Below are 21,742 nucleotides of genomic sequence, written 5' to 3' on the forward strand. Positions count from 1 at the left end.
ACGTCGTAATAGCCACAATGCAAATAATTCATTTGCTAAAAAAATCAATGAGTTTTTATATGCAACGTTGATAATAATAAAATAGTGATAAATCTAAATATATGTATATTAAACATTGTTTCAATTGAAGTTTCAAATCTCAAATATTTAAGTAATATCCTGTGAATATCTGTTTACACTTATCTGTCATGAGATTTGATCACTGCTTTTGAAAAACATTATTATATTAACTGTATCTTTCTAGATTGTCAATAATGATTTTATTATAACTTAATTCTGGGGACGATTTTGCCTTAGAATGTCCTGAACGTTCCTCTTCATTAATGGCTCTATGCTTTAGGCCAAAAGCTTATCGCAAACTATCATTAAACAATGTCTCCAGCATCGTAAAACATATTTGTGTATTTAGGCTTTTAGACGTCTGGTTCCTATCACCACAATTGTGAACAATTCTCTCTAGAACAGAGCGTTTCACACCAAACCACTCTGTTTGCGTAATGTAGAAGGTACAATGAATGTACAATGTAGAAATTTTGAAAAGCTGGTGGAATTCCCCTGTAAGGTCCACTTGTGTCATTTAAATGAGTTTTAGAAGTAAAACTTTGTGATTGTGATGTGATGAGTTCCCTAAATAGAGGAAGTGCAGACGCACCCCTGAGGGACCCCCACACTGACAGATCAGTACCTTTCTGAGAGTGAACGTCTCATCAGATCCGGCTGATTAACAATCCGCAATTTCAAACCTCGCTGCAATACACGGACACACACACACACACACACACACACACTCACACACACACACACACACACACACACACACACACACTCACACACACACACCAATACTCACATACACACTAATACACAGACACACAAACACATACACACACCAATACACACACTACCACACTGACACTAACACAGACACGCACACACACCCAACACACACACACACACCCCAACACACACACACACACACCCCGACACACACGCATACACCCCAACACACACACATACACCCCAACACACACACATACACCCCAACACACTTGCATACACCCCAACACACACACATACACCCCAACACACACACACACACCCCAACACACACACATACACCCCAACACACACACACACACACCCCGACACACACGCATACACCCCAACACACACACACACCCCGACACACACGCATACACCCCAACACACACACACATACACCCCAACACACACATACACCCCAACACACTCGCATACACCCCAACACACACACATACACCCCAACACACACACACACACCCCAACACACACACATACACCCCAACACACACACCAACACTCTCGCATACACCCCAACACACACACCAACACTCGCATACACCCCAACACACTCACATACACCCCAACACACACACATACACCCAACACACACGCATATACCCCAACACACACACACACCAACACACTCACATACACCCCAACACACACACATACACCCCAAGCTAATTTATATAAAACAAAATATACAATATAGACTGAATATTAAAAACTAGACACCAACATGTATTTCATAACGTTTGACTCAGTACTTAATGTTTTTTATTTCAAGTTGAGATATTTTAATAATATTCTTAATTATCTATACGCAATATTTTTTAACTCATCTGTCTCGAGATTTGATCACCACTTTTGAAATATGAGACTACAAATCTCTAGATCATTCCAGAAACTCATTTCATTATTCATTTCATTCTGGATGTTAATTTTATTTAACTTTCATTCTAAACTTTCATTTCATCAGAATCTTTCTAATTTCATTCCAGACACTCATTTTAATAGAAATTAATTTTAAATATCAATGTTATTAGCACTTCCTTCTGGATATTACTTTTCTTAGAAAGTCGTTCTGGATAGTATTTGAATAAAATTCATTCTAGATAGAATTTTTATTAGAACTTAATTCGAGATGATGGATTTTATTATGATTTAATTCTGGATGTTAATTTTATTAGAACTTCACTCTGAATATGAACTGCATTATAACCTCTTTCTAGATATTAACATAACTGTGATGTCATTCTGCATGTTCTTCTATTTTAATACAACTTAGAATATTCTGGAAATGTATTTTTTTATCATTTTATCATATAAATTTATCACAACTTCATTCTTGTTTATTTTATTGTAACTTAATTCTGGATATTGATATTGATTTTATTATCATTTCACTTACAGGACATTAATTTCTTTACAACTTCATTCCAGATATTAATTTATTAGAACAGGTTTCTGTAACTACATTAGTTTCATATTACTGAAAACACAGATTCCAGACCTCAGATTGGTGGTGCTTATTAAAACGTAAGTAAAAATGTTTATGCTTATAGGAGTCCACGTCAACAGAGTCCACCGTGTGTCCACTTTCAAACCTGAAACGGGCTGCTATGTGTGTGTGTGTGATGCTCTTGACCCACAGGAAGTGCTCGGAGAGAAATAGGCGACAAGATGGCTGCTGTCCAAGTCCATCACCATGGTGATGTTCTGAAGGCCCTTTCACAGGGCAGATGGGGAATCTGTAATTTGATTGGTCGGGACGTCTAACGAGGTGGTCACATGGCCAAAAAAACCCTGTAATGACACTGATTGGCCAGGACGCCGCTTGTTATGCATTCGGCAGAAGATGCCGGACGCTGATGATGTCACAGAGAGGGCATTCAGGCTAACTGAAAAATGAGGCCGATTTCAAAATACAATGTACGTCCAAACGTCTCCACACAGCTTGTATAATCTCCATAGAGACGCACTGACCAATAGATTGGGACACTCTGGAGTAGCTGCACACGAGCCTGAGGTCATCCTGCTGAAAAGCATCAGCTAGAGGGGTATAAAGACCCCCAGCATTGAGCTGTGGATCAGTGGAACTGTGTTCTCTGGAGTGATGGAGCTCTATCCGATACCGTTGGGATGAGTTGTAGTGATCCAGAGCTGACCATCCAACATCAGTACCTGACCTCACTGATGCTCAATCAAATCCTCACAGTAATGTTCCAACATCTAGAGTTTTCCCAGAAGAGTAGAGGCTGTTACTGCAGCACAAACTCACTATTAACACCTTCATTTCAGAGGAATCTCTGGAGGAGCTTCTCTACTGGACATCTAGTGGAACATATACATACAGTTTGTAATGATTTATGTATTCTAATATTCGAGCTCTGGTATCTAGAACCGTTAATTAAGTTCCCAATAACTCGTACACACACACCCCCACCAGCTACGTCCAGCAAACGTCCGGCGCTGCAGCCTGGACGCCCGAAAGCCGGCCGGACAGATCCGAGAGCGCGGAGCCAAATCAATTTCGGAGGATTACCGGCGGAGATTGGGGGGAAATCTGGAACGGTTTAAAGCAGAACTCCGGGCAGGCCTGCGGAAGTGGAACCTCAGGAGAGAGGGAATAGAGAGGGATGAGGGAAGGAGAGCGACGGAGGAAAGAGCCATCTCTCTCTCTCTGTCTCTCTCTCTCCCGTCTATTTCTCTCACTTATGTCTCTCTCTCTTCATCTCACTCACTCTCTCTATTCTCTCTATCTTTCTTCCTTCTCTGTCTCTCTCATCAATTTCTCTCACTTTCTTTTCTCTCTTTCTCTATTTTTTCTTTTCTCTCTCTTTCTGTCACTCTCTTCTCTCTTTTCTCATTTGGTCTCTTTATTCTCTCTGTCTCTCTCTCTCTCTCACCTACTTCTCTCACTCTATCTTGCTCTCACTTTCTTTCTTTTCTTTCTCGATTTTTCTTTTTTCTCTCCATCTCTCTCTCTGTCACTCAATCTCTTTTCTCATTCTTTCTCATCTATTTTCTTCTCTATCTTGCTCTCACTTCCTTTCTTCTCTCTTCTTCTATTTTTCTCTTTCTTCTCTCTCTCGGTCACTCTCTTTTTCTTCTGTCTTTTCTCATTCTCTCTCTTTATGCTGTCTCTCTGTCTCCCATCTATTTCTCTCACTCTATCTTGCTCTCACTTTATTTCTTCTCTTTCTCTATTTTTCTCGTTCTTCTCTCTCTCACTCACTCTCTCCTTCTTCTCTTTTCTCATTCTTTCTCTCCTATCTGTTTTTCTCTCTTGTCTCTCTCGCTCACTCTATTCTCTCTCTCTCAGCTATTTCTCTCACTCTCTATGTCTATCTCACTCTTTCTTCTCTCTCTCTCCTGTCTTTTTCTCTCTCTATCTTCCTCTCACTTTTTCTTTCTTTCTTCTCTCTTCTTTTTCTTTCTCTCTCTCTCTTTGGTCAGTCTAATTTAAGATGTATTAAGTATGACAGTATTAATTGCTCTATTTCCAAAGCAAAGAAATAACAATAAAAACACCCACCGACAAGAACGACCGCAATCATCACAACAATAACATATAATCATAATCATAACTCTGTATGTCGAGATTCATCGCTTGTGTGACTGTACTGAGCTCAGTGCTGCACAGAAAGTGAGTGTTCACTCTTCAACTGTTTGTCCATGAACAGATTCAGGAAAAGGCAGCGTTAAAGGGAAATTTCACCAATCTTTCCAAAATTCCCCCATAATTCAGTGTGTGAGATGTAAACAAAGTCTTTCAGAGCGGTTCGGTGTGAAACGGTTCAGATGTCTTTACAGTGGTGGTGATAGGAACCAGGGGTCGCCATGACTACAACACAGATATAGACATTTTATTTACTATCCAGAACCACCAGTGAACCTACACGAGTCTTCTGAGTTTATATGGAACGTTGATGATGGAAAATAGTGGAAAATCTGAAATAATAATTGTTTCAAGTTTTCTGCCTCATAACACCCTGCATGTATCCCTCCACCATGAATGGAGTTTAAGTTCTCTAAACTATCATAAAACAGTGTCTCAGTCATCAGGCAGTGAATTCATTACAATTTCCTGTAGTAACTTTCTGTGAGGGAGCTTTTAGAGGTGGACGTCTGGTTCCCTTCACCACCACTGTGAACAGTTCTGACTCTAGAATGGAACATTTCACATGAGTGACTTTACATATTAGCCATTAAATTATGCAGAAATGTAAACAAAATCTGTGGAATTCCACTTTAAACACAACAGTGACAACACATTATGGCACTATGTCTCTCTCTCTCTCTTTCTCTCGGAAACCAATGCTGAACAAACACAGCTAAAATATCCCAAATCAGATTACGGAGAGATGAGGAACGGATAAAAAAATAAGGAAACACAAACGTGCCGAGACGTTTCTACGGCTGTGTGTGTGTGTGTGTGTGTGTTCTGCGAGTGTGTGTGTTTTAGAACACGGTGAACCTGCTCGGTTGTTCCAAAGCTGGTTAGAAGCCAACTGGCTCTCTGACAGTTCATTAATTGCCTCCATAAATAATCAATTGATGGCAGTAATTAAGGGGGAATCTTAAAGTTTTACAAAAACATTCTTCACTCACACACACACAGACACACACACACACACACACACTCACACACAGACACACACACACACACACACTCACACACAGACACACACACACACACACTCACACACAGACACACACACACACACACATACACACACACACACACACACACAACAAAAGCAAAATCTAAAGTATTCCTTCTCGTTGATAACAAGATCTCAGGATTGAGTAAGAGGCCCAATAAACAGCAACTTAATCATTATATATTAGTTTGTTAATGACTGTTAATAATTGTGTAATAGTCCTATGTTCATTAACTATTAGCTGGCGCTTCATTTGAAAGCTACGTACATAAGGACCTCATACTACACGTGCATAAGTACAGAATTATGTACTTTTAAAGCAACACGGAAGTATTTAAGAACAGCTCCTGGTCAGCCTAGCTCCTCCCACTCAAGCTACCTGTTCAGCCTGGCCCCGCCCACTTATACTGAAGTTATAAGGAGTGTTTCAGCTACTTATACAGCTTAGCTCCTCCCACTCCCACTGAAGTTAAAAGGAGTGCCTTAGTGGCCAGTTCAGACTAGCTCCGCCCACTAATACTGATTTTATAAGGAGTGTTTTAGCTTGCTTTTTAGACTAGCTCTGCCCATTCATGCTGTCTGTTCGGCCTAGCTCCACCCAACTCACACTAGAGTTATAAGGAGCGTTTCAGCTGCCAGTTCAGCCTAGCTCCACCCACTCACACTGAAGTTATAAGGTGTGTTTCAGCTTCCTGTTCAGCCTAGCTCCGCCCACTCACACTGCTTGTTAGCCAAGCTCCGCCCACTCACACTGAAGTTATAAGGTGTGTTTCAGCTTGCTGTTCAGTCTAGCCCCGCCCACTCGTACTGCCTGTTAGCCAAGCTCCGCCCACTCACACTGAAGTTATAAGGAGTGTTTCAGCTGTCCAGGCTGCATTTTGAAGGAGGCAGCCAATCAGAACAGAGCTCATTTACTTCAGGTAGTCTGTTCAAGTCTACAGGATAAAGAGAGGATGGAAAATGTTTATCTGTGAATGAATTTTGACTGTTTTTGCTACATTAAACTTCACAAATAACCTCAAAAATATAATACAAGAATAATGTAGACTAGGATCATATTAGAGCCTAGTTATAATGGTAATTGTATGATATTTATATTAACATATTGGGAAATGTAAGTTATAAGCTTTAGAACTGAATTTTAATCATGATAATATTGTTTTGCAGGTGAAAACTGTTGAAATTTTGCATCATTGTCTAGGCTCTCTAGGCAGCTGCATCTCACACACACACACACACACACACACACACTCCGCTGGCAGGCTGTGTGGAACGCAATCCCGTTACCACAGTCTTTGTGGAGCTGTTGTCGTCGCCCGTGTTGTTTTTGCTGTTTCTAGAAAGCTCACCACTCTTACAAATCACACTCACAGACTCCGCCAGCCTGCGCACAAGTGTGTGTGTGTGTGTGTGTTGTGTGTGTGTGTTTCTGTGAAAGAGAGAGAGAGAGAGAGAGAGAGCGCGAGCGAGAGAGGGAACGGCCAAACCCGACTGCCAGCAACCCAACCATATAGCGCTCTTCGTACAGAAGCCAAAGCAGCAGCGTGGGCACAATCCATAAGGGTGCGGCACACATGCACCCCCCCGCGTCCCTCTCCCAACATATATATCCTTCACTTCAGCTCAGCAGCAAATCTGTCCCCCAAAAAACCACAAGTATCTTCAAAATAGCAACTTCACAGGAGAAGGGAAAAACCGTCTTCACTTCCAATGCAAGTCAATGTAATTATGTATATTCCAATGTCATTTTGGAGCGTTTCTATTGGTCCACTCATCATGAAATTTGGATATGATGTTCAGAACAGCTGCTGTGCACAAATGACGAAGAAAAATAAAAATGGACAAAAAAATGGAGTACCCATATTTATTATATTTTCAGTCAAAACAGCATCCAAACCCATTCAGTGGTGTTGAGGTCTGGACTCTGGGGTGGTCAGTCTATCGTTCAGCTTTGATGTGTCCGTCTCCTTTTCTCAGTGAGGTTCTTCCTGACAGCTACACATCCTTTCAGACCCACAGCGCTGAGTCGTCTTCTCACAGTGGAAGGATGGACAGAAACATCCATGAAGCAAGACTGGAGCTTGATTTTAAGTGCTGTTTATCTGATGGGGGCAGTTTTGGGGGTCTACCAGCTCTTCCAGGTGGTTGTTAGGAATCCTGTTTTCTCTGAAGCTTTTAATCCATTTTCCGGACTCATTTTTCCTTCTTTATGCAAGTAGTTACATCTGACCTCCTCATAAAAATCAGCTGGGAATGAATAACTTGTAAATTACTTTATTTATGGTTATTAATTTGGTCATAAACACCTTACAAATCATTAATAAGCAGCTATAACACACAAATAAAAAAGCCTAATAGTGAACCCATTAATTTATATACACTCTTAGCAAAAAGGGTTCTATATAGTACCAAAAAAGGTTAACAATAGTGGAACCCTTTTGGTGCTAAATAGAACCCTTTTCAGAAAGGTTCTATATAGAACCATCTACAACATATGCTCCATCAGTCTGAAGAACCATTTCACAATACAATCAGGCAAAGGTTTCTTTGAGTGTTCATGGTTCTATCTAGAACCATTTTCTTTACTAAAGAACCCTTCAAGAACCATCTCTTTTAAGAGTGTAGATGATCTCAGTTTGTCTTCTCCATCAGTCGGCATGAAACTTGTCAGGTATTCGTATTTATCACAGCTCAAGGTGTTTATAACCTCATTAATAACCACTAACAAGCTCATTTTAAACCATTTATAAACTGTTTATAAGCGTAGGCTTATTCTAAAGTGGTACTCTAACACTTAATGGCTGTTTTGACTGGAAATATATGTCACTGCTGTCGGAACAAAACCTTGTATCTCCATTTTTGACATAATTTTAAAAGTCTTGTGTGTAAATTTCATGATGGATCCACAGAAATGTCTGATTACATTGACTTACATTAAAAGTGGAGTTATCATTTTGGAGATTCCCAAATTCCCAAGTCCCAAAGGTTGCAAGGCTTTAAAAAGATGCTTAAAATATCAGTCACAGCTCCAAAAGTCGCTATGCACATTTACACAGTTGACTTGTTTATTAAATAATACTTTTCTATTATGATTCTCTGATTTTTCTTTTTTTATCCTGTTTCATAGTCGCTCTGTATCTGTAAAACAGCTCATCACATAAACAACTTTCAACATTTTTAATATAAAACTTTTAATATTTTAAGAGGTTTAACTTTGGAATTTGTATAAAACAGATTCATGTTTACTTTTTACATCATTAACATTATTCTACATGTAAAAAAAAATGTATTTTATTTAAAAAATTGAGATTGTGCTCACTGGTGTTATCAGGACTCTTATTATATTACATTTTAACACAGTATTTTCAGCTCTATTAAACTGTTTCTTTGGGTCGAGGCTCATCAGAGAGGAAGCATCTCAAGGCAGGAGAAGGCGAGTCACACTCGCTCACTATATTTCATTGATTTATTAATAATTTACACACAAGGTCACCTGACCATCAACGAGTCAGCCAATTTACAGAATCCTCAGCTTTAACCAGAATGTCACTGGAGTCACCGTCACTGGTGTTACACCATATTCATACAACACCAGTGACTGTAAAATATGTTTGGAATTAAGCTCTAATTTTTGCATATAAGATAAAAGGAGATGTTAAAGGATTATTTAGTTTTGGGATTTAAAAACGCGTCCACTTCAAAAGGAGAACAACCCACATATAGTTTGCAGCAAATCGTCCGAATACACTCCGCTTCATCGTAGATCTCAGCTGTGTAACAAAGCAGCTCCTCTCTCACCGTGTTTCAGTATGACACAGACATTACTCAGACCAGACTAATCACACCAACATCAAAAACCTCACGGATCTAGACCCAAAAAACAGAGGAACACACACGGCCCCATATAAAGTTAATTGGTATTAGGAGGCAGGGCCTCGGGCCCCGAGTCTCCCGGCTTCCTCATTTCATGTGTAGGAAGCGTAATGATGAACATATGGATATAACTCCACTTCAGCCGGCCAATCACGGCCGCCTTTATTTGGCGCAGATTGTAATAATAAAAAGCTACCAGATCAAAGCCGCGATCGCTCCAGCCGTCTCCTCCGCCCCCACCGCGCTATTCCTGGCCTTTTCCGACATCCTGGTTCCTTCCAACATCCTGGGTATCGATACATTGGCAGCGTGAGCGCTGACCTACTTCCACAGCGGGGGAGGGACCCTTCATACTCAACCCCGTGGCACATAAAATGACCCAACTGACCTGAAATACCTGTGTACGTATATACTAAGTGATGGACATTCAGTTCATATGAATTGCTCAGCACACACACACACACACACACACACAGAGTCAAAAACAGGCTGCTTCATGTGTGACCCACAGGAAATGCTCTGAAATAGGCGTCTCACTGAAAGTTTGACCGCTGACGAGCCCTGACCACATCTCAGCCAACTCTTCTCTCACTGAAATACTCAGATTTCTGCAGCAGCCTCAACTCAACATACTGCACAACTGTCATTACTGTATATACAAATATACTACATATATAGTCAGTTGCATGATTTTGTAAGTGTATATATATATATATATATATATATATATATATATATATATATATATATATATATATGTTTTTCAGTTTTTGTCATAATTTGAAAATGCCTGTTGTTCTGCACATTGTGTGTAAATTTTATGATGAATGGACTGAAAGAAATGACCCAAAATTACATGGAAAGACGTCTGGTTCCATTGACTTACATTAAAATTAAAGCATGTTATTTCCTTCTCCTGTAAAGTTACCATTTCAGAGATACAAGGTTTTGTTCTGACAGCAGCAAATACATGTATATGTATATATATATATATATATATATATATATATATATATATATATACATAGCTTCTATTTGTTATAATTTTGGATATATTTTAATAATAACACTGACGTTTATTTATACACACATATATTATTATATATTATTATGTTTCTGTTATAAATGTGTTTTTAAGTGTGTATTATATTTGTGCGTGTGTGCCTTGCATGTGTATACACACACATATATGTATACATACATAATACACATTTATAATATATGTTATAGTATATATAAATCACATTTATTACAGAAACAAAAAATATGTTTACAAATAAATATCAGTTTTAACAAAAACAAGGTTCTTACTGATTACTGAACGCTACACAGAAGGTCAAAATGTGGTGCGGTACAGACTTCGGCTGTAGATTTCTGACCTCACGATGATTCACTTTCATCACGATTCTTTACGAACCGACTCAGTGAATCATGAAACCTGCAATTTCACCACAATTGGATTCAGTTTCTTTAGGTATAATTCAGGGTTGTTTTAAAACAATATGCAGAACTATTTACGCAGTATGACCGACACACAGACGTGAGGAGCCTGACAGTGTCACTCCTGACTCTGTGTGTGATTATAATCACTGAAAACTGACTGACACTCAGCTGAATGGCCACCTTCACCCTGCTGCGTTGTCCAGGACAGACAGGCGTACGAGCTGAGCCGCGCGCAGTGCAGATGATCTGATTAAATGCAGGGATGTTTCTGCGCTGTGATAATCTGACGGGCCGCGGCGTGCGGGATATTCCGAGAGCTTTCGCTCGTAGTGTTTGTTTTTTGCCGAAGAGGATGACCAGTTTATGGGGCTCTCTGAATAATGTGCGTGTGCAGCAGCATATGTGTGGAGGCTGCAGGCGCTGACCTATTTCAATAGGATTTACTCGCAGCCTAACAAAGCCACTCTTTCAGGACACCAGAGAGTCACTGACGGCATCTAGAGCGAGAAACGAGAGAGAGAGAGAGAGAGAGAGAAAGAGAGAGAGACAGGGGAGGAAGAGATGGAGTGAATGAGAGAGAGAGAGACAGAAATAGAAAGAGGAGAGAGAGAGAGATTTTGGCAACAGACGGAGTGAATGAGAAGCGGATGAGAAGTACGGAGAGAGAGATACACACAGATAGACCGATACAGAAAGAGAGAAAAGGGAACGGGAAAAGAAAAAGGGAGAGTGAGACAAAAGAAGAAAGAGAAAGAAAGAAAAAGAAACAGAGAAAAAGACAGACAGAAAGGATCAGAAGAAATGGGGAGTGAGAACAGATGGAAACAAAAAAGAAAGAGAAAAAAGAAAGAAATAGAGAGAAAGAAATGCAGAAAAGAAAGACAAGAAACAGAGAGAAATGAAAGAGAACAAAATAAAAGAAATGAAAAAAGAATAAAAAGATAGGGAGAGAAATGAAAGGAAGAGAGAGAGAGAGAGAGAGAGAGAGAGAGAGAGAAAAGGGGAGAAAGAGAGAAAGGAAATTAAAAAATGAGAAAGGACATAAATGAGAAAAATCAAGAGAGAGAGGAAGAAAGGAAAAAGGGAGAGAGTGAGAGAGAAAGGAAAGAAAAGTAAAGAGAAAGAAACAGATAAATGAAAGGAAGAGAGAGAAATAGAAAGAATAGAAAGAAAGAGAAATAGAGAAAGGAAAGAGAGAAAGCGAGAAAGAGCCAGAGAAATAGAAAGAAAAGAAAGAAAGAGAGAGAGAGAGCGAGAGATAGAGAAAGAGAGAGAGAGAGAGAGAGAGAGAGAGAGACAGAGAGAGAGACAGAGAGAAAGAGAGAGAGAGAAAGTGAGCGAGTTGTCCGTTCCCCGGCTGAAAGTTTGATCAGGCTGGCATGGGAACCGAAACACACACACACACACACACACACACACACACACACACACACACACACACTCTCACGCGTGCAGCTGCTCCTGCACATCACGTTCGGCTCACACATGTGTGCGAGGACGGAGGGAGAATATAATCCCGCTGGGAAGACCACTGAACGCTCAATTTGCAGAAAACCGCAGCGAAGTTCCTTCATTACCGACCGCGCTGAGCTGCACTGCAGCCTGCGCACACTTCCGAAACGGACTTCACCTGCAGGCGGGAAAAAGGGGCATTCCAGGGACGACACACTGACATCAGATCAATAAATTACCAGCAGGAATTTCCAGGAAATCATCTGGAATCTTCTTCTCATCCAAATATGTCATTTGCTATTGAACATGTTTAAACATTTTATTGTAAAACAATCTGGGAATTTTGTCTTGTTTTGGAATTTGAATGAAACTAGTGATGAAACAGCCTAAGAATTCTGAATTAAATAAGGGCACTTTTGAGTAAATGTGCAAATAAAGGAATGTGTCTGCAAACACGGCGCTCCTTCCTCCAAAAACAACAAGCAGGAAAAGTGTGTTTGGTTCGGAATGGACCGGATAATCCGATCGGTTACTTATTCTTAGCACCACATTCCTGTGTGTCGGGTTCGGACACATTTAAAAGACCACAGCAGGGTGTGTGTGCATGTGTGTGTGCGTGTGTGTGTGTGCAAACGTACTGTTTGGATGAGTCTGAGGAAAAAATGAGGAATTAAAAAAAAAATAAAATAAAAATCTGGGAATTGTGCAGGATCATCGTTACTCAATCAAATAGAATTTTTTAAAAAAAGTAATATTTATGTTTGTTTAAATACAGACAAAAGTTGACGACAAAGGACACACAATATGTGTTGGTACTGTTAGTAATGTTATAATTAATAATTAACAATTAATAATGAGAATAATAATGATAATAATGCTAATAAGCTGGGAATATTAAAAAAAATATATTTAAGCTTGTTTAAATACAGAAAAATGCTGATGATACTGTTATTACTGCTATACTTAATCATGTTAACGTTATAGTTAATAAGTAACAACTAATAATAAAAATAATACTAATAACACTCTGGAAGGCAATTATTATTATTTTTATATGCCTTATGGTCATATTTGTGCATTAATGTCATTTTTTTTAATTATTTAAATAAAAAGTATTTTTATTTAAAGATTTTTTTTACCTCACATTGTCAACAGATGACTGATTAGCACTGTTATTACTAATTAATAGCTTTGATATTTAACAACAACAACAAAATAAGCAGAGTAAACTTTTACTAAAAATGATTTAGCAGTTAAATTAACTAAATTGCGTCTTTGCTAATTTAAAATAAACACCTGCTTGCATTTTTACTTTGCGAACTTCAAGCCGCTCGTTTATAAAAAAAAAGGCCGGATTCGGGAACGTTTGGCAGGGAGTTTTGCGAGTGCGAGATAATTAAAACCTGAGGAATATTCAAACGGCCTCTTAGCATAACAATGCGGAGCGGGACGGCTCGCTTCGCGCCAGTGTTTGTGGGGCGGCCTTTTGTTTTTGAGGTGCCCCCTCTCTTTTGTTGATTCATTAGGCCAGCCTGCTGCCTCTCCCTCTCTCTCTCTCTCTCTTTTTCGCCCTCCTCCTCCTCTCCCGGCAAGTCCTGCTCCACTTTTCCCTCGCTGTAAATCCCGGGAATCGGGCCATTTTCGTCCCTTATTCCGACAAACTCTGTATGTGCACTTGGGTCAGACGTCGCCGCTTGACGTTCGCCCGCCGACCGCATTTTTCCGGGTTAGCCGAAACACCGTACCCCGTGTGTGTGTGTGTTTTAAACTCCCGAAATGCAGAGTATAAACAATCACAGCAAGATGCTTGGCACCGAATCAAGAAGAACACAATGCGCCCGTCCAGCCTGGCACGGCGGCCCACGTATCATAAACACAGGGCCTCCGCACAAAGAGGCTACTGTGCTTATTAAAGGGCGGCGGGGATGCCCGTCTGTGTGCGAGAGGAGAAATCTCACGCCTGCTCATTCAAGGGCAGGAGCGGGAAGGAAGAGAAAGGCACCCCGGACCAGGCCTTCTGGTCCTGGGGTGGGAAAAGTCCGACCTGGACCAAAAAAAGCGCATTTCAAAAGGTAAATGACTTCCTTTTTCTTCTTCTTCCTTTGTTTATTTATTAAAATTGTCACAATATTAAGTTCCTCAAGAGCCAAGAAACCAGATGCTACATCACAGCCATCATGAAAATGCACCTGCTCCGGAAATCGGAATAATAACAAGCCGAAAAACTGACGCGCCAATTTTCGGGGCGCCTCACAAGCCGAAAGGAACTCTATCAAACTGAAACTGTGGTGTGTAAGGATAAAAACATGCTCGCACTTTACGCAAAATAATTCCCAAACAGCGTACGCTTGGAAAAAGGATGAATTGGGATGTATCGGCGGCTCCGTTTTTGGCACGGAATGCGCCAACACGCAAGGCCATTGGCCCAAAGGTTGAACCCTAATGACCTCTCGTCCGATTGGGACTAAATGAGAAACAGAGAGGTTCAGAAAGGATCGGAAAAGTTGAAACTTCCAACAATTAGGAGGAAGCAACACAATACACCTATTCACCTCCCTCTCTCTCTCTCTCTCTCGCCCCGCTGTCAGGGCCTTTTTGACGCGTTACAGGTACGAAGCAATGAAAGGAACAGCCTGTCTCGCCGGATCACACTTTCCGAACACAAGCACCTTCGCACCTTCCGATCAAACCACAATTCCTCAATTCACGGCAAATGTTTCCTTTCTTTCCTCGTTTTGTTCTTCCATTTTTTTTTTTTTCCCCACATGCAAATGTCAAAACGCACTCTGTTTGATTTTCCCCCCTCTCCTTTCAGGAACGACAACCAGCTGATTCGCTCCTAAATTGCGGCTCAATTAAATTAAGCCGTTCCTGCGGCTCCGGCTATATTTTCATTACGACCCATTTGAGATAATTGAAAAGAAGTGAATCCGTGCTAACAGCATTACAATGTTAACAGCTGCAAAATACGCCGCAGATTACGACTGTCAGACCGAGCGACTCACACACACACACACACACTCATGGAGTCACACACACACACACACACACTTTCCAACAAGAAGCCGTTCACACCAAACACCTCAAAGCCCGCTGTGACCTTTACGGAGACGCGCGGAATTCCAGGTGAATCCGAAGGAATATGCACGTAAATAAATAAGCAAACAGACTCCAGATAAATCAGCTGTCACCACAGCGACGCAGCATTCTTACCGCTTTGCCGTTGTAGTAATACATCAAAGAGCCGCCGCTCACGCCGGGGATGGTGTAAGCGCAGTACATCTCTCTTTTTCCTCCGTTTTGCTTTTTTTCCTCTTCTTTTTTCACCTTCTCCTTTTTTTTTTTCCTCCTCTTTCTCCCCCGCTCTCCTGCTCTCACTCGCGCAGCAACAACTTTTTCAGCTCAAACTCAGCGCTTCCCCCCCGTGTCCCTCCTTCACGACAATTCCTTCAGTCGCATTTTCCCATATGGCCCGGGCCCGAGCGCGGCGAATATGCAAACGAGGGAGAAACCATTTCTGACGTTGGAAAACCGGAGGGGAGGGGCGGAGCCAACCCCTCCCTCCATCCCTCCCTCTATCCCTCCCTCCCTCTCTCTCTTTCTCTCCCGCTCGCTCGCACGCACATCTTCCAACACACACAGAGCCCTCTATGCGCGCACACACACACGCGCACACACTTTTTCCCTTTCCGTGGCAAATCTGGAAAAGATCCCCTGCGCTGAACTCCGGCGGCTCCTTGAAAGAAGAGCGAATATGGGCTCCTTTTTTTTTCCGTGGCTCTTTATTACTCACTGGAACTACACGCCGTCTTTCAACTCGTGCTTTTCAAGTCTGCAATCTCGCTTCACACACAGCGGACCCCAGGCGCACACACACAAACACACACACACACATATATCATGGCTATATATATATATATATATATATATATACACATACATACACATATATATATATATATATATATATATATAAATTTGCTGCTGTCCAAACAAAACTTCTTATCTCCAAAATTGTAGCTTTACAGGAGAAGGAAAAAACATACTTTACTTTTAATGTAAGTCAATGGAACCAGACGTCTTTCCAAGCAATTTTTGGGTCGTTTTTTCTGGTCCCTTCATCATGAAATTTACACACAATGTAAAGAACAACAGGCATTTCAAAGTAAAGTCAAACAATGAAAAACAAAAATGGAGATACAAGGTTTTGTTCTGTGTATATATATATATATATATATATATATATATATATATGTATGTGTGTGTGTGTGTGTGTGTGTATATATATATACATAGTTATATATATATATATGTGTGTATGTGTGTGTGTGTCTGGATGCAGTTGGTTTTTATTGGGCTTAGTGTCACATTATACAGCTCCCATCACCAGGAAATACTTCCCAATGTAAAGGACAGCTGGCTTTTACAAATGCAAAGTGTTTCTGTGTGTGTATATATTGTCACTGATGAAATGAAACCTTGTAGGTCCATTTTTGTTGTTTTTTGTTTTTTTTTTTGTTTTTGGATTATTTGTAATTTGAAAACACCAGCTGCTTTTTACATCATGTGGAAATTTCATGACGAATGGACCAACAGAAATGACCCAAAAAAGATTTTTCTGTCTCTCTGGTGAAGTTAAATATAAGGTTTTTGTCCAATAGCGTGTCGCTGTTGTCAGAACAAAACCTTGTATCTCTGAAATGGGCGAAGGAAATAACATGGTTTACTGTTAATGTAAGTCAGTGGAACCAGACGTCTTTCCAAGTCATTTTGGGCCGTTTCTTTTGGTCCATTCTTCATAAAATTTACAATGTAAAGGGCAACAGGCGTTTTCACATTATGTCAAAAACTGAAAAACAATATATATATATATATATATATATATGGTGTACAGTAATTTGGTGTATATTAATAAGTTAAGAAATGAGGTTTTGTTCTGACAGCAGCGATATATTTATATATAATATATAAAGACAGTTTTTTTATGAGGATCCACTGTTGGCACTTCAGTATAGTCCCCACACACACACACACACATTTTATATATATAATATATACATATATATATATATATATATATATATATATATATATGTTTAAAGATAGATATGCCTGAGGCTCATAGCACTAATAGAGTTGTAAAGTCCATTATAAAGGAGAATACAAATGCTGTTAATAGTCTCTCTCTCTCACTCTCTTTCTCTCTCTCTCTCTCTCTGTTTTAATTTGATTAAAACACGAGAGGCAGGAAGGGAATGGTATGATGCACATCTAATAACTTCACCATCTGTCTTCAGTGCTGGCTCGCCACCAACATTGTATGCAGCCGCTGCCTGAGAACGCGACTCAAAACAAGGTGGGGGGGGGGTGGGGGCTGAGTGGAAAGAAAGAAAGAAAGGATAAAAGAAAGTTAACAAGACGAATGGACAGAATGGTGTGGAAGTAAAGGAAAAAGCTAAAAATGGACAGAGAGGAGCACCTGCGGGGAGATGGATGGAGGAATCCGAGAACGTCACGTTTGCTTACAGTGTGTGTGTGTGTGTGTGAGAGCGTGTGAGCGTGTGAGTGTGTGTGTGTGTGTGTGTGTGTGTGTGTGTGTGTGAGCGTGTGTGAGATGAGATGAGGAGAATACCTCACACACACTAAACATCAACATACAGATCTGAGGGAAAGGCCGTGTCAGAGCCGAGGGGAAAGACAGGATCGCTGGACAAACGGAGAGAGAAATAAAGAAGTGCAGGGAAAAAGAGATCAGAGTGAAGGACGAGTCTGGCTTCTGTCGCTCCGTGAGATGTTTCTCCACTACATCATCGAGACCGACATGAAACACTGAAATGACATGAACCGAGATGCTACACCGAACGACATCACAGCCTCAGACAGTGTGTGTGTGTATAGATAGACAGATCAATATATAGACAGACAGATAGATACACACATACACACTGGACTATGGAGTCACTGATACGTGTATATTAATAATTCTGATGCTCTTTCACTTCACAGCTCTCACACACTCATCAGGAAGCAGTCTGATGTGTCCAGAGTGGTGATCAGAGCTGGAGATGCAGCCAAAATAACTGAGAAAACTGCATAAATCAAACACAGAATGAGGTTCTAATAAAATTCTAAAATGAATATCCACAGTGGCTCATATATAAAACAAATCTCAGGCTGATAACAAGAATTATGATAAGAGTTCATTATAATTAGTCGATTTAATTATATGTACATATATTCATGTTTTGACAGTTTGACAATGTATTTTAAAACCATATATCTTTTATGAGGACAGCAGCTGCCGTGATATAGTGGTATATGATACGTATACATATATATATATATATATATATATATATATATATATATATATATATATATATCTACCTATATATATATATCGCTGTTGAACAAATTCTCCAGAAAAACATACTTTACTTTCAATGTAAGTCAAAGGAACCAGAATTTTTTCCAAGTCATTTTGGGCCGTTTCTTTCAGTCCATTCATCATGAAATTTACACACAATGTAAAGAACAACAGGCCTTTTCAAATTATGTCAAAAACTGAAAAATGACAAAAATTGAGGAATGGAGAGGTTTTGTTCCGACAGCAACGATATGGATATATATGTACACACCTACACATCCATATATACACATCAAAAACTGAAAATTGGCAAAAATGGAGATATGAGGTTTAATTCCGACAATATATAACAGTATATACACACATACGTATAAATATATACATATATATGTGTATAGACACACACACACACACACATAGTATATATACTATAAACCCACATACATGAGTTTATACACACACATATATATATATATATATGTATGTGTGTGTGTGTGTGTGTGTGTGTGTGTGTGTATGATGGTACATACAAAGAATGTGCGTATCATATACTATCATATATCACAGTAATACTGAGTATATAATTTGTAATTGAATTGAATTATTTTGTGATTGAAAATAGAAGAATCCTGCAAATCATACCGAAGAAAAACTACATCAAATGCCAACGTAAGATTCAGTAACGCTGACGTCTTTCTCTTCTTTTCCTTTTTTCCTCATGAAGTGGTGATGCTGACTGCATGGTGTGCGTGTGTGTGTGTGTGTGTGTGTGTGTGTGTGTGTGTGTGTGTCTTGTCGGCCCACTCTGTAAAAGTGGGCCGCAGCTCTCCTGTCCGCTCTACACTGGATTTAACAAGTGAAACGTGCGATGCTGCCAAATCCAGAGCATCTGAGAGAGCGAGGGACAAAAAAAGACGGAAAAAAGCCAAACCTCTGGGAATAGATCCCAAATGGAACTAAATCATTTGCATATGCCGGAGCGAGCGGCGCTGGAGCGTGGTGCTGCTGCCTGGAATAAACTTTAATAATTCAGCACGGCGGCTTCATCACTCCGTCTGAACGAGGAGAGCCGGACAGCGACGCTGATGCTGACGCTGCTGTGGTTGTTGTTGTTGTTGTTGTTTGTGGGCAGTTGAGCTGGGGGGGTGGTGGAGTGTGGGGGGGTATCTTTTCGTCCACTCTCTCTGTCTTTCTTGCCTGCACACTCTCTCTTTCCTTGCATCAAGAAAGGAAGCAGCTGCATCACATTTCATTTTCATCTTGGGGGAAAAAATTATTATTTTTTATTATTTATTTTCAATGTATTTATTCTACTTTTCTGTCTCTGTCACTGAATGAAAACCAGGAAAGGGAATCAAGCAACAAGAATGGAAAAAGCAGACATGGACGCTTAAAGATTCTCCCCCAGACCCGAGCTGTGTTTTTATTTTTTTTCTTAAACATTTTTGGCCTAAACTGTGAAGCAGTTCTTAAGCTATGAAACACACAGCTGAAAGACCCACATGGCAGGCGGCCACGTGATGTGTGTGTTCAAGGCAAAGTGGAAGGCCAGGCAAGTGTGTGGCGCTCTTGGTTAACTTTTTGATTAAAAATAAATAAATAAATAAAAAGAGGAGAAAAAAGCATAGGAAAAAAATACAGAAAATTCCTGTTTACCGAAAATTAAATAAATAAATATCTAAATTAATAAAGAAAAAAAACCCTGTTGGTCAAATATTTTTTAAAGCATTTATTTATTTATGTATTTATTTATTTATGATTAATCCTTACTGCGCTACTGTCGTATGCAAAAGTTTGAAAATCTCCAGTAAATGACACATTTTAGAAAAAAAAAATAAAAATTAAATTTTCAAAATTTAGTCCACAATTCTTATTTTTTCATTATTTTGCTGAGTTTAACATACTGGGAAAAAAAAAATTAAAAATTTATCAAATGTGCCATAACTTTCGGAGATGCCACATTTTCATGTATTACTTGTTCCCCCAACGTGCTGAATCCAGCAAATAAACAGTAACTGCCCATTAAGATTCGCTGAAATTTTCACTCAGAAAAACAGCGAGACACATCTTCGCCCAGGGGTGCCAAAACTTTTGCACACCACTGTATATGAGGTTTTATTATTTTTTGTCACATTAGCTGACATGAGAGATCAGACCTCATCTTCCTTTTTGCTTTGGATCATGTCTTATTCTGGATTTTTCCTTACGAAGCAACATCGGCAATTAAAAACAGCGCAATCGGACGTTTCCGTCTCGGAGCGGAAGCCGTGTTTACGTTCCTTTATCTCTGTCCATAATCTCTGTTTGGATCTTGTTAAAAAAAATCAGAATAACGATCTCATTTTTAACGGCGAGGCAGATAACGAAAACTGCAGAAGAAAAAATTAAAGAGAGTCCGGAAGACCGTCGTCATTCCGGGAAAAAAAGACAACAGGGTTCGCTTTATGATGGGAGAGTTCCTTTAAAAGAGATGACGAGCGAGAGAGATTAGGGATACACTGGGAGAGAGAGAGAGAGAGAGAGAGAGAGAGAGAGAGAGAGAGAGAGAGAAAGAGAGATTCAGTCGGAAACACAGGCCCATTGTGCCCCCCATCCCCAAATCCCCCCCACCCCAATCAGCTTTATTTCACTCCGCGTGGTGTAAATCGCCGGATCACACGGATGCTCCCTTAAAAACAAAGCGGAAAAAAAAGCTCCTCTTTATTCTAACGAGCCCGTTTGAATCTCGCTCAGCCCTCAGTTCAATTGCAGACACCCCCCACCCCCCCAAACATTGGGCTGACAAAAAAGAACGAAGGAGGAAGAAAAAAAGAGAAAAATGAACTCCGAGCAGAAAGAGTTAATCTGCACAGGCAAGAGTAATTAAGTACGGCATTAGCGCTGTGAATAGGGGGGCGATTTAAGGAGGCTTCCGCTCCGTTTCGGGACACTTTCCTTGTGTTTTTTGTACCGTCCCGGACCCCCGGACCCCCGGACCGCGGTGTCCCACTCGTACCGGCAGCCGAAGGTCTTGAAAGATAAAAAAAATTATAAAAAAACGAAAACAAAACGGCATTCATCAAGCCAGCGCCGCCGCAGATCCTGACAAACATTAAACACAGTAAGCAGGCAATTATGT

The 21,742-nt window shown here is 40.1% G+C and overlaps 1 protein-coding gene across 12 annotated transcripts in view; it reads right to left on the minus strand.

Annotated features, from left to right (window-relative positions):
- Positions 1-21,742, minus strand: part of LOC118820125 (transcription factor 4-like) — a 281,579-nt gene that overhangs the window by 70,726 nt on the left and 189,111 nt on the right. For 2 of the 12 annotated variants that reach the window (XM_036588274.1, XM_036588273.1), the window contains exon 1: positions 15,471-15,679. The exons of the other annotated variants lie outside the window; for them this stretch is intronic. In XM_036588274.1, the coding sequence (XP_036444167.1) occupies positions 15,471-15,539 (69 nt within the window). In that variant the 5' untranslated portion in view covers positions 15,540-15,679. Of the gene's footprint in view, positions 1-15,470; positions 15,680-21,742 lie in introns of those variants that run through there. 12 annotated transcript variants of the gene reach the window in all.

This window comes from Colossoma macropomum, unplaced genomic scaffold (assembly GCF_904425465.1).
Source record: "Colossoma macropomum unplaced genomic scaffold, Colossoma_macropomum, whole genome shotgun sequence".
Lineage (NCBI taxonomy): Eukaryota > Metazoa > Chordata > Actinopteri > Characiformes > Serrasalmidae > Colossoma > Colossoma macropomum.